The sequence below is a fragment of the Conger conger genome, chromosome 3 (assembly GCF_963514075.1).
Source record: "Conger conger chromosome 3, fConCon1.1, whole genome shotgun sequence".
NCBI lineage: Eukaryota > Metazoa > Chordata > Actinopteri > Anguilliformes > Congridae > Conger > Conger conger.
Genome location: NC_083762.1, coordinates 64,058,960 through 64,086,496, shown reverse-complemented (window position 1 = coordinate 64,086,496; position 27,537 = coordinate 64,058,960). Strand labels below are relative to the sequence as shown.

At 46.3% G+C, this 27,537-nt stretch overlaps 1 protein-coding gene across 4 annotated transcripts in view; it reads left to right on the top strand.

Annotated features, from left to right (window-relative positions):
- The window catches only part of nck2b (NCK adaptor protein 2b), a 65,705-nt gene extending 40,273 nt beyond the window's left edge, over positions 1-25,432 (top strand). For 2 of the 4 annotated variants that reach the window (XM_061235402.1, XM_061235404.1), the window contains 3 exons: positions 3,846-4,087; positions 21,424-22,163; positions 23,991-25,432. In XM_061235402.1, the coding sequence (XP_061091386.1) occupies positions 3,862-4,087; positions 21,424-22,163; positions 23,991-24,185 (1,161 nt within the window). In that variant the 5' untranslated portion in view covers positions 3,846-3,861 and the 3' untranslated portion in view covers positions 24,186-25,432. Of the gene's footprint in view, positions 1-2,406; positions 2,585-3,067; positions 3,405-3,845; positions 4,088-21,423; positions 22,164-23,990 lie in introns of those variants that run through there. The other 2 variants (XM_061235405.1, XM_061235403.1) reach the window with 2 other exon arrangements.
- Positions 25,433-27,537: the final 2,105 nt, after the last annotated feature.

Genomic DNA, 27,537 nt, shown 5'->3' with positions numbered 1-27,537 from the left:
ACACACAGACACACACATTCAGCCCGACTCCTGACCAGTGCCTCTGCTAAACGAAGCGTAGCCCATGTGATTCCACATTTCTTAATGGGTGAGCAGTGGTGGAGCTTGTGGCTGATTCACCTGCCTCTGACTGAAGTCCTGTCCCCTCCAAAGCCCATAGACTACGCCCAGACTCCCATTACATTAAAGTCTAAACAACTGAGGACCAAAGTCCAGATCTAATCATAAGCTCCCGCTCCGTCGTTTATAGGGTCAGCCGCTGAAACGAGCAAGGTCGGCATGAGGTCATCGCCAGCAGTTAACATTACTTTTACCTCGGGGTTATGTCTCGCTTGTTCATGCAGTTTGGAGTTTACTACTGTATGTGAATTCACATTCAGAATAATGCTTGAGGGTACAACAGCAGTGCAACACCTAGCTATTGAACTTGCAGCCTCCCAGTCCCATGGTTCTCACACAGCTGCCATCTGTGGAGGCAGAAGTGTGTCTTTCCTCTGTTTGAAATGTGTTCTGGCGGAGAGTATTATTTAGAGTTTTGAACTTCGAACTTCAAAATCTTAAAGCGTATCACCCCTTTTAAAACCAAGTTCAAAATTGTACAACAGAACACAAGAAGCCATTCAGGCAGGGTTTTTTTCTGTCAGATAGACTTCTCTTTCAAAATTCCTCTCAGTGTTGTAGTATCCCTTCTCTTGACTACTTGACCTGTATTGCTATTTTCTTGGTGCAAATGTAAAGGAATAACACAGGCCCGGAGAAAAATAACAGAAGTACCTGTTAGCAATTTAGCTCCTGTTTAGCAGCAGGATGAGAAAAACGGAGTCATTGGCTCATTATATCTTTTAACACCTACAGTATGTCCAGTGCTTTGCCACTGCTAGCTTTTTTTTTTTTGTACATTTAAATATAACAGCATTTATCTAGAAGTTGCTGCAGTCAGTGCAGAGCACATTTCATTCCTTTCTTCACACTGAGTTAGACATGAATATATATGAAATTATATGAAGACACATTTTCATATTCATAAACAGTTTGTATTGACAGTTTAAAAACTGTAAAATCCAGTGGTACAGGAAATGAGTGACTGCACTGGACAGGGCTGACCCCAGCATTGCCTACCCCCTCCTTCATGTTGTTTTGAACTTGATTGCAGAAGCTGAACTTATTTATTTTTTATTTGTCTGGAAAAAGCCCCACAGATAGGATTACTGCACTCAGTTAGAATTGAAGCCTGGTGTGTTTTGTCTGCTTGTCCGAATCTCAAAACGCAGTCCCAGACACATTTATGCAATTACATTAATCTGAGAAACCTGACACAATGGGTTGGCTTCTGGTGGAGGGGCAAGCCTGTCTGTCAATTCTCAGTTTGTTTGTCCTTTACAACAACCCTTCCAATTTGCAGTTAATGTTGTTGTACCCTTTCCTTTGAAAACGATATTTCAGCACCTCTGAATACGAATCAGCGAATCACCTTTAGTGTCATAGGCTGTAGATTTATGTTTTGCCTGTTTCACCTGCATGGTTTGCACATGATCTTAAGAATGATGTTATTTATACAGCTTTAACAAAGCTAGGTCTAATTTTAACTAGCCTAATTCTTGGTTTCATAGGTGTCTTACTCATTGCAGTATTGCATTTTCTCTGCTCACTTTTATAAAGCTGCCAGCTTATATTCAGCGAAATGCTTGGCTAAGTGGCTTGGGTGCCCGGGGCAAAGGTTTAAAACTGTGGTCTGCTTGGGTATATTCTACAACATAAAGACCATCTAAAATGTTAAGAAACTCAACTCAGAGCACTGAAGTATACAGATTGTAGATTTCGGTGTAATTAGCAGTCAGCTAGCTGCTCTCTCCAAGGCCGTAAGTTCTTACTGTAAGCTCTGCAGTTCCAACTGAGAGAGGGCATAGTTCCTGGGATATAATGGAGCGTTATCCTACGCAGTCACATGCGTGTGGTGTGTGTGTTTCTGCATGCATGTGTGTGGGCGTGTGTGTGCGCTTGCTTGTGCAGAGGGAGAGTTGGTGGGGGTAAGGCTTATAGGTCTTAGGTAAGAGTGATGGATTCAGTCACTTTGGGCGATGCTGTCTAGCCACAGTGCTCGCTAGAGACCCATTATTTTGAAATAGAAGGGGTGATGGCTCAGAGTCGCATATCATAAAGAGAAGAGCAGAGAGGTAGCCGTCCCGCGAGACGAGAGGGGCTCTTTCCCAATCGCGCACCGTAAAGAAGTGGACAGTTTATGCGTGGTAACAACTTTTTTCCACTCTGACCGTTTCTGTCGCACATCGTGAAATGAAGTGGACAGCGCGACTGTGTAGCAGCGACCGGTTTCCCCCGCAGAAGAGAGAGAATGGTGTCAGGGTCGCGCGTCGCTCAAAGAAGCGGACAGTGTTTGTGTGGGAGCGGTGTCAGCATGAGTGCGGCTCTCTCTCGCTTTCATGAGGAGTGAGTGGAGGCCGCCCCTGGCAGGCTCGGAGCGTCGTGTCCAGCGCTGGTGTAAGGACGACCGCCTGGCAGGAACAGGAAACGGCCTGTCACCGCAATAACTGCGCGCGGCTGAACCTCAAATGCGGCTCGAGCAGGAGTAAGCGCTTCTCGGAAGGGTGTTCCGTCTCTCTCTTTCTCTCCCCCCTTCTTTTTCTTTCTTCCCTCCCTCTGTTCCTTCCATGTGACCGCACTCAACCCTTGTACGTTCATCTCTCTCTCTATCGTTCCCTCACTCCTGCTTTTCTAACATGCCTCCCCATTTTTCTCCATCCCTACTGCCCTCCACATCTTCCCTCTTTCTCTCCCCCCTCCCCCACCTTCCCTCCTCCCCCACTCTCCCTCCGTCCGCGATTCCTTCCCTCTCCGTGAGGCTTGGGAATACATTACCCAGCCTTCCGCTGTTTCACACAGTTTGGTGGAGGATACATCCCTGGATTTGTTTTATTTATCGGTTATTAAGCCTGTAGCCGTACGGAGCCAGCAGCTCCGGAAGCTTCTGGAGACTTCACACCCACACCGCCTCAGCGGCTGCGTTTCGTTCCGCCGGCTCTTCGCACAGAGGATTAATGCGCGGCGGCGACGGCGACGGCCCTGTTATTTACGAGAACGGCCTGCCCTCCTCCCCCGGGGTACACAGCGGCCCCCGATCCGTCCGCGTTTGCCGCTGCACGTGTGCCACTTTTTCGGGTTTCCTTGACGGCGCTCTTTTGTTTGTCTGGAGAGTCGGAGCGCTAGACTCCCCCGGCTCCCGCGAGTTGCCCTAATTCCAGCTCGCCACTGCCAAGAGCGACATTTCACGGCAGGGAATTGAGACGGACGGGAAATAAGGGGGTGCCAAGGGAACATCCGTTTGGTTTGTGGGCAGCCAGGAAACCAGGCAGATGTTCTGAGAAACAGGTGGACCACGGATTACTTATGTACGGTTGGACATTTTCATTCTGAAATGAAAAAGAGGGAGGGAAGCATTTTAAAGTGTTTTTCTTTTAAATGCAAGCAACGACTGTAAAGACATCCTAGTACTTTGGCAGTACATCGTGACCTTGGAATTATTATGTGGGTTTTGAGATATTGAGCTTCAGAGATAAAGGGATGAATAGGCTCCAAGCAGATGCAGCCTTTTAAATGTTCACTAACTCATTTTTTTTTAAAATGTCAGTTAGAACCTTATAATTCTATGGTCTCCGCATCTCTTTGCCAATGTATCATCATGAGAAAGCAGTGGGAGACAGAAAATGTTTTGGAGAAACATGTTGAGTTGCAGTCCATCTCCAGGGGGCGATTGAGAAACGTTTGTCTCTGTGAGCTGAGGAAAAGGCATTAACAGCCCCTCTCCCCCTCTCTGGTTCTGTCTCTTTCAGAAGGACTCCATGAAAGATGACAGAGGAGGTCATTGTCATCGCCAAGTGGGACTACACGGCGCAGCAGGACCAGGAACTTGACATCCGGAAAAACGAGCGGCTGTGGCTGCTGGACGACTCCAAGACGTGGTGGAGGGTGCGGAATTCCTCCAACAAGACGGGCTACGTGCCGTCCAACTACGTGGAGCGCAAGAACAGCCTGAAGAAGGGCTCGCTGGTCAAGAACCTCAAAGACACACTGGGTAAGGGCCGGGAGCCTTGTGTCTGAGTCCATGAGTTTGTGAGTCCATGAGTCTGTGAGTGCGTTTCTCGGTGCACTTATGTCTTGGTGTGTGTGTGTGTCTCGGTGTGTGTATTTGTTAGTACTTGCTAACTTGTTTTGGGCGGAAGCCAAAACATAAATGTGATTTCACATGATTGAGCTCTGTTCCTCAGTTGAGGGTGGAGGATACCTCTGGTTGTTCCTTGCAGTCTTTGTGCCTGAAATTTTATGAGGAAAACAACAAGGTTGTAAAAAAAGTCCTGTGAAACCAGCAAACCAGCAGTGACAACTGCAGTCTCCTGAGTGTGAGTCATGTGCTATGCGAGTTCAGACAGGGCCAGGCTTGCTGTGATGTGTGTCTTGTCTGACGTCTCACCATCTCCCCTCGGTGTTTATTTGTTGTGAGATGAGTTGTGTGATACTAGCTGTGCCGTGGGCCCTGTGCGAGAAGGACACGGCATCTGAGCTTGTAGGGTTACACGCCGCTTTAAACACTGATTTTTAAACTGCGGGGAGATCTCTGCAATGAAACACCTCACTGTGGTCCTCGGTGCCTGGCAGAGAGGAGTGTGAGTGTAAGTGTGTGTGCGTGTGTGTATGCGCATCTTTGGGAGCATGTGTGTGTTTGCCTGTGTGTGTGTGTGTGTGTGTGTGTGCGTGCCTGTGCTCGGGCGGATGTGTGCATGTTTTTGTGTGTGTGTGTGTGTGTGTTTGTTTGCGTTTGTGTGTATTGCATGTATGTGTGTGTGCATCTATGAGTCTTTCTGTATGTTTGTGCATGTGTGTCTTTGTGTATGTGTGTGCCCACCTGTGCATATGTGTATGTGTGTGTGTGTTTGCCTGTTTGTGCTGTGAGTGTCTTGGCCTGTGAGTAACACCAGTGGCTCTCCAGGGTGACTGGAGTGTAAATAGGGCTGTAGTGGTTGGATCATGCGTGGCGTGGAGACTGGGGCAGGATGGATGAGCTCTTTCTATGGATTACCTGCTCTGTCTCACTAGAGCTCTCCGGTAGGTCTCACACTCATCTGCCTGGGCTCTGATTGGCACAGGCCCTGGGGTGTGAAACCAAGCTTTTGGCACCTATCTTAGCAGGCGCAACCTGCTTTTCTGTGAGCCAGCTGTCCTGTGCTCCGTAGCGGTTTCTCCGGGGGGTCCCGTGATACTTCTGAGTACAAGGACGGTGATGTGTCCAAATCCAGCACACCAGTAACCGGGTACCTCTTGCCCTAAAATGGTAAAATGGTAAATGGTTGGCATTTATATAGCGCCTTTATCCAAAGCACTGTACAATTGATGCTTCTCATTCACCCATGCATACACACACTCACACCGACAGTGATTGGCTGCCATGCAAGGCGCCGACCAGCTCGTCAGGAGCATTTGGGGGTTAGGTGCCTTGCTCAGGGACACTTCGACACAGCCCGGGCGGGGGATCGATCCGGCAACCCTCCGACTGCCAGACGACTGCTCTTACTGCCTGAGCCATGTCGCCCTAAGAATTAGCTTTTGGTTTTCCCATCTTTTGGCCTTTGTTAAATTCCATTTTCGCATTATGCACTCCATTTCTCAACAGACCCATGCAGCCTCGCAGACACCTATCTTCGCTCTCTAATTTTAGCCGCATTCACCCCCAGAGCTGGTAAAATGCATTGAGGCAAATTGTCTTCTCAATGCGTCTGAATTAGCGACCATCTCCAGTCGGTCTTGCAGTCGAATCGGCAGTGGCAGCCGTATGTGATGTGATGGGGAGAAACGCATCCACCTTACAGTGAAGTCTGAAGCATTACGGCAAACGCAGGGAGGTTGATTCAGGGCGCCGGGCCGGACAGCCAACCAGCAAGACGGATAGGTACCTGCCGGGGCTCCGAGGTTTAATTAATGTGTGGAGCCTTGGAACCCAAACAAACATATCCGAGGAGAGAAACGGTTTGCCGGGGCTTTTGTCGTGTAATTATTCTTCTGGGCCATGAATCAGGGGGCAGGTGTGGTGTTTTCCCATCGATCCTTAGAAGCCGCCCCGGTTGATGAAGCGTTTCCATATCTCCGGTTCAGGGGGGCTGCGGGGGAGGGGGAGGTGTGAATGATTTGTTGATCTGTTGATCATGTGCTGAACGCGAGGGCCCCCCCGAAGAACCGGCTCATGCTGGTTTCTTGGCCTGTCTGCCCAGGTCCCCCAAAATCATAACCAGGTCATGGAGCAGTGCCATTTTCAGTCAGGAGGGGGCTGCTGGCATCATAGTGATGGAAGCGGAAATCTAGCGCTTGCAGTAATGGCAGTATGAGTCATAGTGATGGAAGCAGGATGCTTTCTGTCCGGAATGTTGGGGTGATGGTGATGGAAGTGGGAATCTCGTGGTTGTAATGATGGATGCGGGAATGTCGGGATTGTAGTGATGGAAGCAAGAATTTCCCATTCATAGTGATGGAAGCGGGAATCTAGCACGTGTAATAATGGAAGTATGACTCTCTGAGTCATAGTGATGGAAGCAGGAAGCTTGCAGTCCGGAATCTTGGGGGGATGGTGATGGAAACGGGAATCTCTGGTTCGTAGTGATGGAAGTGGGGAATCTCTGGGTCATAATCATGGAACTGGGAATCTCGTGGTCGTAGTGATGGAAGTGAGAATTTCCTGTTCATAGTAATGGAAGCGGGAATCTCAGGATTGTACTGAGGGAAGTGGAAATGAGCCACTTGCCAGAGGCAGGAGTGCATTGGCGATAACTGTGCTGTCCAACAAGGATTGGACAATGTTACGATTCGTCCAAGGTATCCAACAAAGGGGGAGGGAGGAGGGAACATTTTCCATCCCTTACCATAAACCATAGAATTTGTATAAAAAAATTAAGCCATTATGTGCAATGTTTTTTTGGTTTTTTTTGGAAACATAAAGGGCTGAATTCAGCGGAATATTGTCCATTGCAATAGTTTCTTATCAGACTGACCGGAATTGCTGAAGGAGGGTGTACATTTTTCAAGCCACAGGCTACATGCGCTTAGGAAACCACCCTGGGAGTGCCGGAATCTTCCTTGGAAGCAGCAGCCACTGGAGACGAACACAGAGAATGTGCTGAACCAGCGGAGCTGTCCTGCAGCTAGGCGGGAATGCAATTAAGGGCCCAGAACAAACAGCGAGAGGCACGGCGATGTTCCGGCACGTTCTTCTCCCGGCCTCCCATCCTGCACCATCAAACATGTGGCTCTTGGTCAGCAATGCATCCTTACTGAGAGAAGGTTCCGGATGCAAGCCCAGTCAGACGGAGCAGAGACGGCATCTGGGGCATTTAGAAGGGAGCCTTTGCTCAGCTAAAGTATTGAGATGTAGGAATAATGATGCCTCTCCCTGCAAGGTTGTCCCCTGCAGAGTCTAATGAGCTGTTCTCTCTACCCAGTCACGAAAAAATGAGTTTTTGGTTAGCAGACGGCTCACGAATGTCAAGGTGTGGCGAATGATTGACGTTTCGCTGCCTGTGGGTCCACCGCTGTGTGATCGATACTTGGCGAACACCCTCATTTCTCTGATTTGTGTTCATCTCATTACCAGAATCTCAAGGTCACTGTCGTACCTTTATAGATTGCCTGTAGCTGAGATTAAGAACCTGGAGGAATATGATTACGCAAGACTGGTGACATCTTCTGCATGCGAGACCACTGGGGTGGACCCCATGTGTCCCAGGAGATTTCGTAGGGTACTGATGTGGCTGCTCTGATCTCGCTTAGCCCAATCACATCCTCGGTTGTATTTTATAAAGCCTTTGCCATCCAATTAAGTTTATTTGATAATGACAGACCATCTTGCGCATTCCCGTCAGGTGGTGAGCTCTCAACGCAAACCCACCCACACCCACTTCATTCCTCCCTGGAGCATTGTTTTGCTTTTAGATGCCTGCTTGTGATTTCAAAAGACCAGAACAAAATGGCCATGTTTTAAACAAAGAACCACGCACTAGACGTGGGAGGAAATTGTTGGTTGACATGATTGATATGTTAGCAAAAATGAAAAAGAAAATCACTATTCCTGACAAAATCTTTCTGCATGTGAAGTAGCAGCACTACATTAGAAAATAAAATGTTGGGATGTGGACTATAGTTTTATCTAGGGCAACAAAGATGCATCCTTGTATACTATACTTGTTCTACACTCATGTAGATTTAATTAAAATGAGTCTCAAGAACTAAGCATATTACTGTAGTGTTGAATGCCAACTTGTGTAAACATGACATCACTTTTTCTCCCAGAAGTACATGTTAAGGTCCATACCGTCCACAGCCTGAAACTAGACCCCATTCTCCACACTATTCATAATTACAGAAGAGCTCCCCTTGTGGCAGCAGTAAGAAAAGCAATTTTGCAATTTTATCACAGCATATGAAGGGTTGAAAATCTGTACACGTATTCAAGTTCGGGTGGAAAAAACGGATATATTTTAAATATTTAATTCTCCTCCTGAATAATTACACCAATTAAAGCTGTTTTCCTTTACATTGTAACATTAATGAACACTATGATTGCCCCCTCTGTAGAGTAATTAATATTTAATGTTTTCATCAAATTAAAAGGTCATTAAAATACAATTCAAGTCCCCCTCCCACAGGCTTGTATATCATAAGAAATATTAGTTGTTAAAGATTAATTTGGCTGGCGTTGTCCATGGGCAAGTATTGCTGAATTTACAGTATACGGCAGTGTGTCTAGGGTTTATCTACCGTCTCTGATTATCAGTATCTACTGTATAGTTAATAAATATTGCTAGAGTGGAGAACTGGAGAATGTACAGTAAAATATTAACATTTACAGGCACCTTAAATTGGAGAGATAAGCAGGAAAAATCTTCATATCACAAACTATCAAGAGTTCAGCAGTTCAGAATATTAATTTCTTCAAGATTTTTCAGAGTAAACACGGTATAAAATGGCTCTCTGTCGAGAAGGGTTTCTTTTTTAATACTTCCGCTACACTTCTGACGCCGGGCCCCGTCCCTGAGGCTCCAGCTGTGCGGAGTTTGAGAAAGGAAATAAAGTGACTGGTGAAATAAACAGGGAGTCCCCCTGGGATGAGAGCCTCTGCTATACAGTAGCCCTTTCAGATCCCTCCATCTCTCTCTCTCAAACACAAACACACGCACACATACACATAAAAACATTCACTCACTCTCAGCCAAACACACGCTTGCACACATACACATAAAAACATGAACTCACTCTCAGCCAAACACACACACACACACAAACAGAAAAAACATGAACTCACTCTCAGTCAAACACACGCACAGGCATACACATACACATAGAAAAACTTTCGCTCACTCTGTCAAACACAAACAGAAAAACATGAACTCACTCTCAATCAAACACGCTTGCACACACACACAAAACAACATTCACTCACTCTCAGTCAAACACACACACACTCACACGCAAACAGAAAAACATGAACTCACTCTCAGTCAAACACACGCACAGGCATACACATACACATAGAAAAACTTTTGCTCACTGTCAAACACAAACAGAAAAACATGCACTCACTCTCAGTCACTCACTCACACACACACACACACACACACACACACATTCACACGCACACTGAAAAACATTCACTCACTCTCAGTCGAACACGTGCACTCGTACACACACAGAAAAGCATGCACGCTCAGTCGAACACACACACAAACACACACTCTCTTTCCCCCCCCCTCTCCCCCCGCGTACTTTCTGTCAGTTCTCTCTTTTCCTCTCTCGCTCCCTCCCTCTCTCCTTTAGGCCCTTTGCTTCAGAGATATTTTTACCTCGATAGACAAATATCAAAGTGTGCTCTCACTGCAGAGAGTGCCGTACCCACATAGCTGCATTTCAGCTTTAAAGTTTATATAACAGAATGTTCTGGAAGGGCAGACACCTCATAGGCGAATAAGGGCAGAAAAAAAAAACTTTTTAGTAGAGCATCACAGCATCGATTGCTATAAACGATACTTTGCAGCTACCCAAACTTGGGGGTCACTCTCATTGTAATTCATTGTGGAAATGAGCCAATATTTTCCAGAGTAATTCAGGTAGAATGGCCCAACTGATATGCGTGTGTGTGTGTGTGTGTGTGTGTGTGTGTGTGTGTGTTTGTATGTACTCTGCTTATGTATCTGTGTACTTGTGAGTGCTTGTCTGTCTATGTGTTTGCATATGATTCAGTCTATGTCTTGTGGCATGTATTCCTGTTTGTATGAGTTTGTGTGCTTTCCTACATGTGTGTGTTTCTGAATGTGTCCATGCTTCTGCGACTAGGGAGTATACACTATTTTTTTGGGTCAATGCTCTTCGGTCTATATTCTTCCCTGAAAGCTCTCTCTATAGCGAGCGGAGCAGGTTCATTGCTGAAGTGATGACTTTTAGGCTTGTGGGCAGTTGCTTTGACACCTCTGGCGTGGAGAGATTGGATTTTGCTGAAGGGAAGAGACCAACGACCAGAAAGTTTCCAGGGCAGAATATTCTATTCATCCCTCAGAGTGGTATTAACCTACTTTAGGACAGCACTCTCTCAAACTAACGCAAGGCCCCAGCCCTGCTCTCATTCTTCCATTGAAACCACTTCCATTACAGGCCACAGGCTCCTTCCTGTACGCTCTACACTCTACACAGCCCTAAATTACAGCAGGCCCGAGGCGTGGCGTCTGACATCGGTGCTGCCCGTTATCGATCCGAGTATTGACCCGTAATAGACTTGCACAGCCTAATGGTAATGGCCCAGACGCTACCCTCGAACACCCATTGCATTAATCGCTGCATCTCCAATGCCCCTCAGCTCAGTTATTTCTGCCGGCACGTTAAAATAACCTTGGACTAATCGCGCCGTTCTGGACGGAGGCACAGAGGATTGTGCATGTCACGCTTGCAGCTTGGCGGCTAGGGTCAAGGGGGTCCCGGGGAAGTGAGAATTCTTTTTTTGGTAGAAGCTTAGCCGGTCGAGGTCGAGGCGCTGGGGCGCAGAGTACTGTCATGGCATCGGTGAATTCCCAACTCCCCCCCGTGTGTCCGCAGGGTCACCCTTCCTCTCCTGTTTTGCGGAGGCTCCTAAAATAAAAATCGAAGCATGAGCTTGGTAACGGCCTTAAATGGCCTCCCCTATGACGGATGGTTCGATGGAGACCGCCCCCGGAGGGGCAGCGTTTTCAGGCTACCTGCTTAAGCTCAGGATGTTCCAGGTGCGGTGTCTTCTGGGTAACTCCCTGAAGGTCGTCAAGGCTGGCACACTCTTAGGGGGAAATGATGCAAAGGCTCTTATATGTGAGGTGCCTTTTGAAGATAGTTTTGTTGGGTCCTGGACGAATATGCGTTAACATGGTATTTCTAACGCAATCCAAAAATTACGGAACTATAAGTGACTGAGAAACTAAAATAGGGGGCTATCTACTCTGCCACATGTGCTTCGACAAAACTTAAATAACTGCCAGTTTTTCAGTGTTTTGCTTTTTTTTTTTTTTTTTGAATTTGAATTAGCAAGTTAGCAAGCTAGCCTGTTAACATTGACTAGCTAGTCTCCGGTTTGGCTTCTTTGCTGCCTTGTTTATATCGGCCAGCTCGCTCCCTTGAGTCAAAACTCAGCTATAGCCACCTCAAGTTTTTTTTTTTAAGCTAGTAATTCAGGAGTTATGAATTGTGTCGCAACAGTTCTGCTGTGCAACACCAGCTCTGAAGTTGCAATTCCTGTCAGTCACATTGTTGTTCCTCTGTATTGACGAGATGTCACCCTCAGAAAGTGAGTGTCATCGCACAAGTAATCTGTCAAAAGCCTGCATAGTCTTTGCCAATACTCCAAGCTCTCTGCCTTCTTCTTTCCTCCCTGTCCCTAAATGCTTATTGGTTGCTGCTGGGGTTACAACCCCCTCCTCCCACTATTGTTCACAGATTCTCCCATATCCTCCATTAATGAGCCGTTTTTCTCTTGAACAGACTCGGCGACGACCTGCTCTCGGAGCAACCCCTCATTCCTCTTTGTTTATCTTTTCACTGGGCCTTTTAAGGAATATGTATCTTTTGTGTTGCAGATATCAGCAGGATATCTTTTGCATGATAATGAGATTGAGAGATGGGGGTGGGGGGGTCATTCTTTCTCGTAATGCTTTCAATACTCGAAAACGGGAAGTGGCAAGCAATTGCATGTACTGAAAGCATGACATTTTAAATTGCTGGGCAATAAAAATAAAAGATAAATAAAAATGAGGAGTTGTATTGGACAAATCTCTGTGTTTTGTTGGATGCTCAGACTTCACCTGATTTTGACACATGCGTTTTCCCAGAATCCCCATGGGCAGAGATTTGTATAATGTACCACTTATGGATCATTGGCTTTGCTCCCCTCCAACAGGAAGTGACCTTGTGCTTCACAAGGACACAAGTTTTTTAGTTATTTATTATTTATTTACTCCTCTGAAATGCACAGGGCCCACAGCCAAGATTGCCCCCCCCCCCCAATTCAACTAATTATTGCCGCCAGCTGGGTTTTTATGGACTCACTCTTCACTTGTACTGCGCTAAGCAAATGGGTATGGAGCCAGGACACTATTTGGCGACCACTGGGACTTTAAATGGGCCAGGAAATGCTGAACAACTTAAATAAATAAATAAATTAATTGAAAAAATGAGATCACAAGCACATAAATAAACAAATCAATCATTCTGCAGGATGACAGTGGAATGCCATTAGGGTTTTAATGATGTGCCTCCCTCCCCAATTCATAGCCTTCTTATCTGTCACCCGGTAAACAAACATGACTTGTGGACAGAGGTCTCTTACTGAGGCGCCTCCAGCCCCCTGAATAATTAATCCATTAATTGACGCATGTAAGCAGATTAGCTTGAGCCTCCTGTGTGCGCATTGTTTGTGTCACGGCTGAAGACGTTTCTCGTTTACTTGCTGGGGCTTGGGGGGTGGGGGGCTGTCCCTTACTCCCTCACTCCCTCACTTTATCACTCCATCACTTCCTTCTCTCTCTCATCTGCATCTCAGAGGCAGCTTGCGCTCTCTCTCTCTCTCACACTCACTCACACACATATAAACACTCACGCACGCGCACACACACACACACACATATACACATATAAACACTAACACTCTGTCTTAAGTGAGGCATATTCAATCCTGCTCACACAGATATTCAAGTTCAAAACCACAATGCTAACAGTTGAGGTGTGCCAGTGGGTGGCGTCAGTGGGTGGCGTAGTCGACCAATTCCACAGTTCAAAACCTGGACGATTACCTCCTGTTACAGCCTGTTACAGTTGACATACATGTAGACAGCTACAGATGGAAGTTCCAGGAAAGAAGTTTGCACTGCAGTGTACTTCTAACCCTCACAGTCCCTGCTCTGTACTCCCGCCTACTGCTAAGACTGCCACTGGACTTGTCCAGATGTACACTGATGTGGGCTGTGGACGTCAGTGCTCCTTCTGTCGGCTCTAGTGAGTGCTGTGGAGGATGGTCGGGTGGGTAGCTGGATCGACAGGCCGGCCCTGATCTCCTGCCAGCACGCCCGTCTCTAATCTCCGGCCCCTTGATATGGAAATACGGGCTCCCCCCGCAAGCCGGTGGGCCTCTGTGGACTCGGGCACATCCATTAAAACCCGCCCTTCCGTGCCATGGCACAGACTGTGGCCCTCTCACAGGGACATCTCACAGGGTTTGTTGGAATGTTCTGGAAGTTTCCATCTGTACGTCAAAATCCACACCATGTTTATTTCTACTGTACAGTACCATTGAATATTGTGGATGTCGACAGTGACAAAATGGTTTTTCATACTTCTTGTTTTTTTTTTCCATGTGTCGAATTTGCCACTAAAGGCTAGAAGTGTTGAGTTACCTGCCTATTTTGGTGTTCTTACTGTACGTGGGTTGTAGTTTGTAGCAAGCACATTTCGCTGAAAGCATAAAGAGAATCTGAAGAGGCTCCTTAAAAGCAAGTTCAACTACTTTGCTATAACTGTTGCCAGTCGTGTGTCCTTTAAAAAGTTGCCTTAATGGATTTCAGAGAAACATACTGAAAACATATTTAAAATATTTCAGTTCTGTAGCAATATTGAGGTGAATATACTGGCATCAGCTTTGAAAAGAATGTGTAATTGTGTAGTTAGTATGTGTGTGTGTGGATATGGCTGTAGGCGTGGGTGTGTTGGACAGCTAAGCTAATGTACGGTGAGAGACGTATTGTGAAATGTTTGGATTGAACAGGAGTGTAAGAGGTCTGTCTCTTGTCAGTGTGGCTGATTAATATCTCATTGATGATTGATGGATGTGGATGGGAGTATGAGGGGTTGAGGAACGGGCGGGGAAAGGCTACTGAATTAAATTACTTTTTTAAACAATCAACGTATATATATCTACAGTATATCTAAGGACAAGCATCAGTATATCTAAGGACAGTCATCAGTACATCTAAGGACAATAGTCTAATCTGTAACTGCTATGACCAATAGTCTCGGGTCTAGATGCGGCTGTGGCTAATAGTCTGGTGATGTCATATGCTGATCTGATATGAGCCAGAGGTGGCCTTTACACAGACCAAAAATTTACAGAAAGAAAGAAAAACAATGTCATATAAACCTCCAGTACGTCTTGGACGCACTAATTAACTGGCCTCTCAACGTATGGAGAGTGAATTTCAGAGACCTGTGCTTTGGTCCAGTGTATGTCTTGCGGTGATGCATCCTACGTTTCCAGTCCACGGTTGGCCCCTTTTGGCCTGCTGGGATTTTGCAGGTAAGGAGGAGAGAGGTGTGGATAATTGGATCTTTGTTAAACAATGAGAGCTGTTTGAGTTGAGATTCACTGTGCTCTCTGTGTTCAGACAAAACAAGGTTTTAAACGCCAATTAACTGTGATACAGATTACCAGGTCTCTACACTCTGGTGCGCCCGCCTCCTCTCCCTGCCAAAGTAGTTTAGTGTCTAAACTACGACCTGATAAAGATGAGCTGATGCTGAAGTTAGAGCAGCACTAGCTTCCGCGATATGACGTATATACGAGTGAAACAGATCTTTCAGGGACATTTTTGAAGGGCGGGGAGTCACTTTCATTGATGTCAAATGAGGATACATGACGCTGTGTGGAAAGGATATTGATTAGAGTGGAACGGACCTTTGATCGACATACACAGCCACTGGTACACGATGATGTGAAATCTCGTAAAATCTCATTTTCCAGGAAGTGGATGGAAAGAAGACTTATTACAGTATTACAATTTTTTTTGGAATATATACTTTAAGATGTGTTTGTAAAGGTTATGAAGAATTCACCATAGAAAAAGTTCATTTTGATTGCAGCTTGTCTTTTAAGAGTGGGAAGATTGATTGCCCTACCATGCCATTGTTGTGTCTGATCAGAGACACACAAACACAGAACAGACACAACAATGCCATGGAACAGACACAACAATGGCATGGTAGAGATACCTTCCTTAAGGAAACTGTTCATGAGTCTCCCCAATAATCAGATTTGTAAAACCCTTCACCCTGTAATTAACTGCAATGGTTGACCAATCACACCTGATATTCACATTCCAGCAGTGATGCATAGTATTCCAGTGGCAGAAAATATCGGCAGAAAGTTGAGGGTTGAAATAGCGGGTGGGGAACTGCAGTCGTGGGGTACTTGATCACAGTGTTTTCACTCTATATGCGGCAGAGTTAATGAGTCAAATTGTTAAGGTATACTGTATTGTTGCTGTAGATTTAGAGGATCTCCTGGGAAATAATAGCTTAGATGTGGGAGAAAAACCCTCATCATCCAATACACTGGTAACACCTGCTGAGTTACATTGATATTGGCTCCTATGATTAGGAAGTGAATGAATGTTTTAACATGGGTGATGCTAATAAGTAGTGCTAGAGATCAGACAGTCACAGGGTGTGTCTGATCTCTTTTCTTATTCTGCCGTTGTGTAATTACACATATTAGTTATTTCTATTGGCGCTAAATTTTCATGACAGTGTACCTTCTTTGCTTTGTTAGCTTTGTTATAAAACAACTCAACTGCTCAGAATGTGTGAGAACTAGTGATGCTTCAGCAAGCAACACTAATATCAAATCAAAGGATATGAATCCACGAGAGGATCAGTTTTTTTCTGAGAATGTATCTTTCTCTTGTGCCTTCCATTTGACTGGTATCATTATGATAAGGGTGTTTATTGTTACATGGGGAATTGTATTCTACTCAACTATGAGTGCTACTGAGCAAGATTTCCTGTGTTAAACACACTGATAATGTCCACTAAAATTCCCGAATATGCTTTCCTTAAAAATATAACCCTTTAAATTCAGTATATTGCTAAAAAAAAACACCACAAGTCCACATATGTAAAATAATTGTTACATCTGATTGTCGTTTGTCGTTGGTAATATGTGGGTGAAGTGGAGTAAAAACATGGCCAAACATGGCTGTTTAGATGCAGGCCATCCAAACCCGGAGTACAGGGTACAGTTTGCAAATGGACTCAGTGTTAGCCGTGTGATATCCAAGATCCATTTTGCAGCTTCTGCAAACTACAGTTCTGCTTCCTTCAGTTAAATCCTCTCATTAGCTGTGTGCAACACTTACCAAACATTCTTAGATGTTAGGGAGACGTACAGTAATCTGCTTATTGATGGTTTATTCAGAGTTTCTTGCCATGATGCTGCAGCTTTAGTGTTAATTGGCTCATTTGTGAACAAATAGCTTCTACGGAGAAGGAAATTGTTGCAGTAATGAGATTATGTGACAAGGGCGAGTGACGTCCATTAAGGCTGTAACGGTGGCCTCCCACACCATCTCACGGTAATGTTGCATTGCATCATGCTTCTCGTAATTGCATCAATTGCATCTCCGCTTGCATACTGCAAAAACTGCATTCACCACATCTGCGGGGCACTGTCATTCCAAACAGTGTCTCTTTCACTGTACTGACATGGCACCTATCTATGTGGGGTTAGTTGATTTGTATTGGAATGCCCTGGCATGCTGCATTTCCCTTTGCCGGGCATTTGTCACCATGACATCGAGCGTAGCTGTAGGCTCTCTGGTCTTGATCCCGGAGACGTGGTTTTGCAGTACAGAAACTGGCCAGCTGAAGTCCAGATGTCTTGCTAATGGTTTGGCATGGGGAAATATTTGGATACTAGTGGCCTGGGGGCTTTGCGGTAGTTCTAGACGGTCTCAGTTACGTGATGATCCAGTCTCAGAACGCGACTAATAAAGCCGTGATGTTGTCGACTGCAGCACGGCGTAGTGTCTGGTGACTCGCTGACATTTCGACTGTCGCCATCCCTGTGGCCTTTAGTCTATCCAGTGACAGTCCTGACATTTTATAAGACATGATTAATCATCCATGTTTCCCCATAGTGTTTTGTGCCCATGGCTGGAAGTGTATTGTTGTAAAGAAAAATTCTACAATCGCATCCGTATTTCTATCTCGTATCACTCTGTACGGAGTGGTGACTGCAGGAGTTGGCCTAGGTTTCAGAGTGTTTGCTTTTTCCTTGTAAATACAAATTGTGCTGCCTATTCAGCCATCGCCATATCTGAAGATGCCTTGAGCTTATCTCCTTTTTATGCTTTTTCATCTTTTTTTTTGTTGGATGTCTTAAAATATGCATATCAGCGTTCATTCCTGCAACCTAACCCCCAGTATCAATTTAGGAGGGTACCGACAAGCATGTTTTCTCCCCTGAGAAAGCACCTTTTTGCATAGCATGGTTCACAAGTCAGGCTGGCAACCAGTAATTGGTGTAAAACAAATACCATGGCCAATAACTGGTCGTGTTGTTGGTTCTGCATGTAGGCTACCCAAAGGTTTTGTGAGAGGTTAAAGGCCTTGGTAAATCTGGCCCTTAAGGTGCAGTTCGACAGATGGACTTGGTGGCGCTCGATCAACCAGCAGAGTTCTACTCGGGTGTACACTAGAGCCAAATGTGCAGTACCCTGTGGGCTAACAGGAAAAGCCATCACTGTTGTGATCCGGATTCGATAACAGACCGTGGAATCCATCCATAGTCCAGTGCCTTAACAGGAGAATCCTCTCAACACCCCTGAAAAAATGTCTTGCGACACATTGGGTAAGACACCTTCAGCCACATCTTTTGAAGACAATGTTTACATACACACCTTGAAGATGCCAGTGCAAATTAATTTGTTAAATCATGTAATGTTTTATCAACTGATTTGTTGACTCTTACATGCCAGCTGAAGCTTCACTCTTTTTGTGGCCTGCCGTATGCTATCTTCCGCTGTGTTTCCTTTGGCCCAATTTGCGGAACGTGAAACCCGAAAATGAGCTATCTGATTGTGCTTGTGTGTGTAGTGGGTTGCTTATGTGTGTTCATTTAATCATACGGGAGCCTAGAGCCCAGGGTATGTCTGTTTGTGGAGCCGCATTCAGACCAAGCTTTTCTTCCTTCCTTGGATGTCTAGTGATTCTGCTGACAGTGTGTGTCCAACCTCACGCAAGGAGGACGTGCGGGAGCTGACAGTAGCTGCAGTGATATCCTGGGTTTCTCTCCTGCTGACTCTGCCATTTTAGCGATAATTGGCCAATTGATTAGGAGCCCTTTTAGTTGACGGCCGTTGAGCTTTGAAGAGTTCCTGCTGCTGAAATGCAACTGTTGGGACGTGGGGGTAATGGATCCTGAGACAGGGTCCCATTCCATACCCTTTTTCTGACTGCACTGGCCCTCTCTACACAGCGAGAGGATTCGGCACTTTAAAACATATGCAAATGGGATACATCCCAAATGTATGCTGCTGTGATGTACTGCCAAGGGGACTGGAATTGCATCAAGGAAGACTTGCTGGTTCAGATCTAAGGCAAGGCACCCTTGAGCAATGAGCTCACCCTGAATTACTACAGGAAAAATGTCAGGCTGTGAAACTAGGTGCGTGTATAAAGCCCTGTAGTATATTGATAGTAACATCCTAAATATACAGTAACGTATGCAAGTCATTCATCCAAGATAAGGGTGTGTGCTTTACAAGTAGCACTGTGATGATGTTCAGTTCACTTTCTCTTCAGTTCCCTTCGCTTGTCCCCCCTCATTGTTTCTACACTCCTCTAATGTGTGCTACAGTACATTGCCTTGGTAATTAGCCATTTCACTGTTGCTGATCTGCTCCTCCTCACTGTTCTTAAAAGTAACACCTCTGTGTGAACTTGATTGAGCTCCTTGGAAAAACGTCCCTCCTACGGCGAAGTGCGTTCCTCCCGAACATTTAGGTGCCCACCATGTCTTTGCGGGAGCAGTATTTCATCTGACGTTGAGTTTTGGCGAGAACGTGTTGTCATTGCGTTGACATTGACTCGGTGCTTTCAGAGTCCCTGAAAGAACTCAGGTATGCACGCAGGAAGGATGTGTACGAGCAGGATCTCCTCTGAATACCAATAGGCCGTCAGCCCGCTTTCAGATGAACGCAAGCCCTTCGACAGCGGCCGGAGTTAATATCGCACGCCCGTTAAAGCCTCGACTTCGCCCGTCACCCGCGTGCTTTAAAACCCCGGGAACTGTCAAGGCGAGTTTATTATCGCCTCATTTGGCCGCAAAAGTAAATGTAGAAGCTGGCTGGCGAGCTTGTGAAAGTTTCGGAATTATTTACGCGCTAACCGTGACCGAGGCTAAGTGCTAGCATTCCGCAATCCTTCATTCCGTCCTTCTGTCTCCGTCCCTGTACCTATCAGCGGTTACATAGAGTGCGGTGACACCTCCCCCCCTACTCTACCAAGGCCCTTTGTGGAGATGCCAGGTTCCATCCCGTTCCCATCACACGCCTTGACATTGACAAGCTGAGCGCTAGAAAGGAAAGTAGTGTTCCCCCCCTCTACTGCTGTGCGTAGATACCGACTGAAACGCTCGGTGGTAAAAATAACCTGGCACATCGGTGACGAGCGGATCGAAGGACGCGTGTCGCTCGTGTATCTGCTCTTTTGTGCTGGCACCTGTGCGGGATTCAGCTGGAGGAACCACTGCTGCGTTTGACGGAACAAACAGCGCTCTGTGATATTGGCAAGCCGTGCTTCTTCAGCTGACGAAGGGGTTGAAGTAGTTTTTTTTAAAAGCAAGTCAGGCATTCAGCGCCACTATAGCACACTCTGTGTGTGTGTGTGTGTGTGTGTGTGTGTGTGTGTGAGAGAGAGATGGAGCTATCAGATTGTGAGGGACTGATTGACTGATTCCAGGCCAGTGTCACATACTCTGTGTGTGTGTGTGTGTTTCCGAGAGAGAGCTATCAGATTGTGTGTGTGTGCAGCAGGTTGCTTATGCTTGTGTTGCTCACCTTGCTTATGTGTTTATGTGAATACCTGATGTGCTGTCACAATGCCTGTCCACCTCCTGGGTTTTGTGGCAGTTAGAGGAGAGTAATCAGGCCCTACAGGATGTTGGAGATGTTTGGGCCATGTGTGGGATTTCTGGTAAAGGTCATTTGTGTTCTCTTTCCTCCCCCTCCTCCAGAACGGAGCTGCCCCAGTGTATTCCCATCACTAGCTCTCACTCCAGTTCTGTGTTTAAGTCACTAATTACCCAGCCCTCCAGTAGGGTTTACCTATGCGCCGGGCCCACAATGGAGCCTGCAGCCTCAATTAAACTTCTGACTGCTCAACCTCTGCTTTCTCTCTGTCACATCCTCAAAAAACGCAGCCCCTCACATGAATACTAATGAAGTGGCTGTGCACTCTTGTGTTTGAGTCCCGGGGCACATTTGCATTTTTGTTTAGCTTTTCAAACGGCTGACTAGCGGGGTCTATTTTCAGCTGTTCTCTGCACTTATAAACGTTATGCAACTCCATGCGGTCGGATGAAGTGTTTTTTTTTATTGTGTGTGAGATGTGTGTGCGCGTGTTGGAAGTTTGAAAACGTAGAATAGCTTAAACTGAATAACGAGAGAGGTAAGAAATGACTATCATTTCAAAGTATGAATGCGTATGGCAATGGTCCTCACTGCTGCTCCCGGAGAGCTGCAGGGTCTGCTGGCTTTCGTTGTTACTCAGCACTTAACTGGTCATTTAAATCCGTTAATTACACAGTTAACTCACCTCACCAGGTTTATTGGGTCTGAACTGGTTTCTGATTTGAAGGTGAAAAGAAAAACCAACACATCCTGCGGCTCTCCAGGACCTGGAGTGAGGACCAGTGCTATACGCATTCATTTCATGACTTTCATTTCATGTTTCCATTTCAGTTATTCAGTTTAAGGTATTCTACCATTTCTTCCAACTTCCAACACGCACACCCACACACATCTCAGGACCACTGGCATATAGTATCACAAGCCTCAACATCCCTCCCTCCCTCCCTCCGTCCCTCTCCAGGTCTGGGCAGGACGAAGCGGAAGACTAGCGCCCGCGATGCCTCCCCGACGCCCAGCACAGACGCCGAGTACCCGTCCAACGGGAGCAGCGGGGCGGAGCGCATCTACGACCTCAGCATCCCGGCGCTGGTCAAGTTCGGCTACTCGGCCGAGCGCGAGGACGAGCTGACCCTGGTCAAGGGCACGCGGGTGGTGGTGATGGAGAAGTGCAGCGACGGCTGGTGGAGGGGCAGCTACGCCGGCCGGGTGGGCTGGTTCCCCTCCAACTACGTCCTGGAGGAGGGCGACGAGGCCTCGGGGGACCACCCCGGCTTCCTGTCCTCGCGGCAGGGTGGGGCGGGGGTGACGAACGGGCAGGGCGGGAGGGTGCTCCACGTGGTGCAGACTCTCTACCCCTTCAGCTCGGTGACGGAGGAGGAGCTGAACTTTGAGAAGGGGGAGACCATGGAGGTGGTGGAGAAGCCCGAGAACGACCCCGAGTGGTGGAAGTGCAAAAATGGCCGGGGCCAGGTGGGGCTGGTGCCCAAGAACTACGTGGTGGTGCTGAGCGACGGGCCGGCCCCCGGGGGCCCCGCCGGGGCACCACACTCCCCGCAGATCGGGTACACGGGGCCCGCCCGCACCGGCAAGTTCGCCGGGAAGGATTGGTACTACGGCAACGTGACGCGGCACCAGGCGGAGTGCGCGCTCAACGAGAGGGGGGCGGAGGGAGACTTCCTGGTGCGGGACAGCGAGTCTTCGGTGAGTGTGGTTGGGCAGTCGAGGAGGAAGGGGCTTGGTCGGGTCAAGCTTTCTGGGGTGTCATTGGACGATGTGGCTGAGAGGGTGGGGTCTGACGTTGGAGGGGCTGGTTGAGGAGTTTTGAGGGGGAGAGCATTGTGCCTATGTATCTGAGAGGGAGGTAGTCTTCCTGGAGCAGGATAGAGAGCTCACACTATTGAGATATTTGGGCGGGGGGGCTATTTGGGGGCTGTTGGCAGTACTGGGATGGGGGCAGTACTTTTGCTATGCATTGCTCTCTTAAATATGTATGCTCTGGCTGTAAGGTGCAGAGTGAAAATGTCACCTTCAGCCTAGGAACTAGAAAATGAAAACGCACACTTGCATGTGCTCTGACGTGAGAGCTGTATGTACAGGACAGAGAAAGCCGATTCAGAGAGAAAGCCAATATATCAGCTTTTATGAGTCTGACAGGCAGCAAAACATTACATTATTAACTGTTGCTTTTACCCAAAGTGACTTACAGTTGATTACACTAGGCTCGGGCCAAACCCCCCCCCCCCCATGGAGTCATGTGGGGTTAAGGGCCTTGCTGTTGCCACACTGAGGCTTGAACTGCCAGCCTTCCAACTCCTAGTCAAGCACCTTAGCCACTAGGCCATAAGCTGCCCAACTAACCTACCGAGGCAGCGTATACTCTGGCCTCAGGCCTGTGGCCACTGCCTGTAAATACAGTCCACCGCAAACACTGAGGTGGACGTGGTCGCGTTGGGGTGCGTTCATCTGGGCTCTGCTCCATTTCAGCAACGTCCCACTCCATTACATTTGTTTTGCCTCCTTGCAGTTTGGCCTAAGGTAATAAAGGAAAGTCACTGTGAAGCGTTTCATTATATTCGTTTTATTGGCAAGAGGCTCTTACACTCTTACATTGTTATTATGATGATGATGATGATTATTATTCTTCTTCTTATTATTATTATTATTATTATTATTATTATTATCAATTTGTACAGCTGTTCATGTTAAATTATTTGCCCTGCAGTTAGTTATTTAAACAAATTGATCCTGTTTGAGACCTTGATGATATACATAATTGCTTTGGATTCAGATACTTTTCTTTGCTCAATCTTGCCTGCTGCAATTGAGCCAACTCAGAGGCCCAGAAGGTGGGGTTTGCACTTTTTGAGGGTTTTTCATAGGTTCCGATACAGTAATCTTAATGTGTCGAAAACGTATTTTAAACCCCCCAAACATGTATTTTTTCATGTACAGACCCAACTGATTCTCAAACGTACAGCCTACTGGTTATCAAGTTTCATTCACTTAATAATTGCCCTGTTTTGTTGTTATGTAGTCTAATTAAGTTTGCCTCAAAGAGATTCCAGTATTTCCCACAAAAAGTGGAACCAGATTTGCAATGTGAACACATGGCGCCCCCTATTGGCCGTAGAGCATGACAACCATTCCCATAGTTTTCCATTCCAGGCACCCAATTAGAATCAGAAGACAATTTACTGCTCCATTTTAGAGCAGATATTATCAAGCATTTTGTTATCATTAATGTGTCCTTCGAGATGAAATTAAGTATTTAAGTGAGTTGTCAACAAGAGTTTTCAGTCACAGGTGTATTGAATTACAGCCTGTGTCTTTCTCTCTCTCTCTCTCTCTCTCTCCCACCGACTCTCTCTCTCTCTCTCTCTCTCTCTCTCTCTCTCTCTCTCTCTCTCTCTCTCTCTCTCTCTCTCTCTCTCTCTCTCTCTCTCTCTCTCTCTCTCTCTCTCTCTCTCTCTCTCTCTCTCTCTCTCTCTCTCTCTCTCTCTCTCTCTCTCTCTCTCTCTCATAGCATAGCCCAGTGATTTCTCAGTGTCTCTGAAGGCTCCAGGGAAGAATAAGCACTTCAAGGTGCAGCTGGCGGAGGGTGTTTACTGCATCGGCCAGCGGCGCTTCGGCACCATGGACCAGCTGGTGGAGCACTACAAGAAGGCTCCCATCTTCACCAGCGAACACGGCGAGAAGCTGTACCTCGTCCGGCCCCTGCTGTGACCCCGCCCCAAGACAAGCCTTAGTTCCGGACTTATCTCTTCGCCGAGCAGAACGTCTCCGGCACACGCGCTTCCCTGGCTTTCACTTTTAACCCCCCCTCTTCCCCGGCAGGCTGCGACCACCGCGCCGGTTGCCTACTCGGCTCTGTGCTGGGGGCCGAGTTTCTTCATGTTTCTTTTTAAATAGGCCGCGCCTGTTTCTGTTCTTTCCATTCAGAGTTCATTTCAGCCTTTCCCCTGCGATTCAGATCGATGTTTGAAAAACAGTAGAACGGTCTTCACTAAGTGGCCGTTGTCGGCAAACGCTCTACCCCTTGTCTGGGGGAATTGGTTCTCCGAGTTGGGAGATCGGAGAAAAAGGAGAAGGGAGTGTTTGTTAAAGGGAGGGAAGGGAGAGTTTTATTTTATTTTATTCCCCCCCTCCGCCATTATTCCAGTGTTATCCACCTCCAGGTACTCTCGTTTCATGCAGGTTTCTGCTACTTACAGTTCTTCTGCTCCAAACGCGCATAATCCGAATCTACAGGATCTTCTACGTGCCACACTGACCTCTGCAGCCTCCTTCCTGCAGGGTCATGACCTCTCCTCTCTGGGGCTGAAAGACTGCAGCATGGCCAAGCGCTTCGTCACACCCAGGTTTTTACAGTTCAGATTTAGCGCTTTAATATAATGAAAGATTGTAGGGGGGAATAGACTTCAGATGTAGATAGAAAAAGAATAATGAAAAAAACGAATAATAAGTGTTATTTTGCCGGAGTGGAGGAGAAGCTCCCTCTGGTGGACATTTGGAGAAGCCGCAGCTCGAGCCCAAGCTGAGGAAGTTGAATGTTCGTCGACGTACAACCAAATGTGCCACCCGTGATCTGCGCGTCTCCATGCTGTTCTACTCCCGCCGGTCCCACAGTTCTTCTCTATTTAAAAAAATGTATTTGTAGCATATTGTGGACACTAACTCGAGATTAGTAAGAAAAAAAAATTAAGATATGGTTTTATTTGCATCGGCGATGTCTGTTTACCAATGAGCGTCTGTTGATCATCTGATTTCTGAGCTTTTTTTAAGTATAATGTCTGAATGTTATTGAGGATCGTTATTTAATTCCCATTTCCACTGTATGTATATTTAAAAAAATAAATAAGAAATAAAAGGTGCATATATAAATCATTTAGATCCTACGTTAAGGTACTGTACCTCTGACAGTATGCTGAGAATGGAAATACTTTTGTTCTATTAAACGTTTTGCAAAACAACTGAATGTGACACTTTTCTTTCTTGTGAATGACTCAATGTGCTAGTCTGCGATAATACCAACCAAAACACACACATCATCCATTTTAGCCCAGAGAAGTGGGATTATAAGAAAATTCCATATATTTATATTCCATATTTATAAATGCTTCTCTACCATCACAAAAACATGTTTATGCGTGTCCCTGATGCACATGCACGTCTTCACCAAAAGATGGCGCTGACGTTGTAGAATAGGATATAAGGCCTGTTTAAATGTGCCAGTTCGGCGATGCAAGCAGTTCTTGTGTGTTTTAGAAGGTAGATTATCTGGATTCTGGAATACATTTACTGGTTACAGGAGGGACTAGCAACATGTGCTCTGTGCTGTGCTGTTCAGTGGACAATGAAGATCAGTTAGCAAAGCAAGAATGCATCTCAGTGACAATGCTTCAGCACCACAAACTGCCATTTTACATGGAAAATATTGAATCTCAGGACTACTATACACGTAACAACATAATGAGGAGGACAGGCTATTCAGCCGGACGATGCTTGCTATTTTCCTACCACAAAAGTGTACAGAGAATAGTCTTTCCTGTTGTATGGTACCCGGAACTGCACACACGTGTGACTTTACAAAGGTATAGGTATAGCTTCATTGGATTTAATAATGTATACTAATATCCCAGCATCCTGTTTGTTTTCTTTAGTGCTACAGCATAGTGCCTAGGCCATAGGATCTTTATCTCCTATTAAGTCTTATTTAAACTGAGCACTTTCCAAGTTTGTTCTTCCTGCCTAATGTTTTTATTTCCGATAGAACTTTAAATGTACATATATTTAATGAATGTACAACACCTAAAAAGTCTGATTCCTTGTCCTGTTACCAATTCCCAATTGCAATTGAAGTCACCCATAATAATAGTCTCACCTCCCTGATAAGCTCTTTATACATTTCCAAACAACATTGTAGTCATACTTTAGCTCCATCAGTATTGTTGATGATTTGCCCGATCACATGCTTAAAAATCTCAGATCCAGTATTTTCATTGTATTGTCGGAGAATGGTCATTGTTCATGCTCCACCACTGGTAGTCTCTGAGCTTCAAATTAGCGCTCCTTTCTTCCAGTCCATGTGGCTATTATGCTGTGGCCTATTCAGCAGATGTGCTAGTCATTGAAAGCCTGTCATGTCAGGAGTTCATAACATCCTGTCTAGATAGCGTCCTGATTGCAAGTTGCTATGGCAATGTCATATTGCTTCGTTGTGTAAGTAAATTTGAATGCAGCAGGCAGTCTTTGCAGATGCCTTTATCAACTCTGGGGCAGCATATTTTTATTTTTTGACACATTTATTTTACACTTGATGATGTCTATTGAAGAAAATAATACTTATTGCCAATTTGGGGAAGGGATATTTGGGGGGGGGAGGGGGGTTTGTCTGACACAAGTTCATTGTGTTGTACCTTCTGAGAAAGGCGGATTTTAGAACCACAAAAATTTGGAGCATGTGAAATGAATGCTATTGTTAAAATAGTTTGAACTACTGACATTACTAACATTTACAACAGGGCCGTGCCCCTGCTCACATACCATCAGCCACTGCAATTGAACACTGGTAGCATCACAGTGGCAGCATGATTGGCGGTCGACCCCAGCTCCTGATCTCATTTCCATGGATCATGGTTGGGAAACCATTCTGGGCAGTGGTGGCGGGGGGAGGAAGAGAAGGTTGGTGGGTTGGTTCACAGTTTGGACAGGTCTTGTTTCTCTGCTGGGGAAGTGTCCAGAACTCCCGGTCTCCATCTGGCTCCTGTGAAGGGGGCTCCTGACACACAATGGGCCCCTTTGAGAACCTTCGATCAAGGTGCTAGAAGTGAAGACGCGGTCGGAAAATCGGCAGCGAGGTCCGACATACGGAGCGGACCTGCGAAAAACAAACAGCCAGGCCCGGCTCTTCTCCTCTTTCCTTGGGTCCGAGCAGAACTACCCGACACGGCGACCAGAGAGGACCGCAATCCCTGCTGCAGGTAAGCACAAACTCACACAGAGGCTTCTCGAAAATGGCAGTGCCAGAGCAGAGCCACAGACCCAGTGGAGTCAGTGCTTTTACTGTTCTTCACAG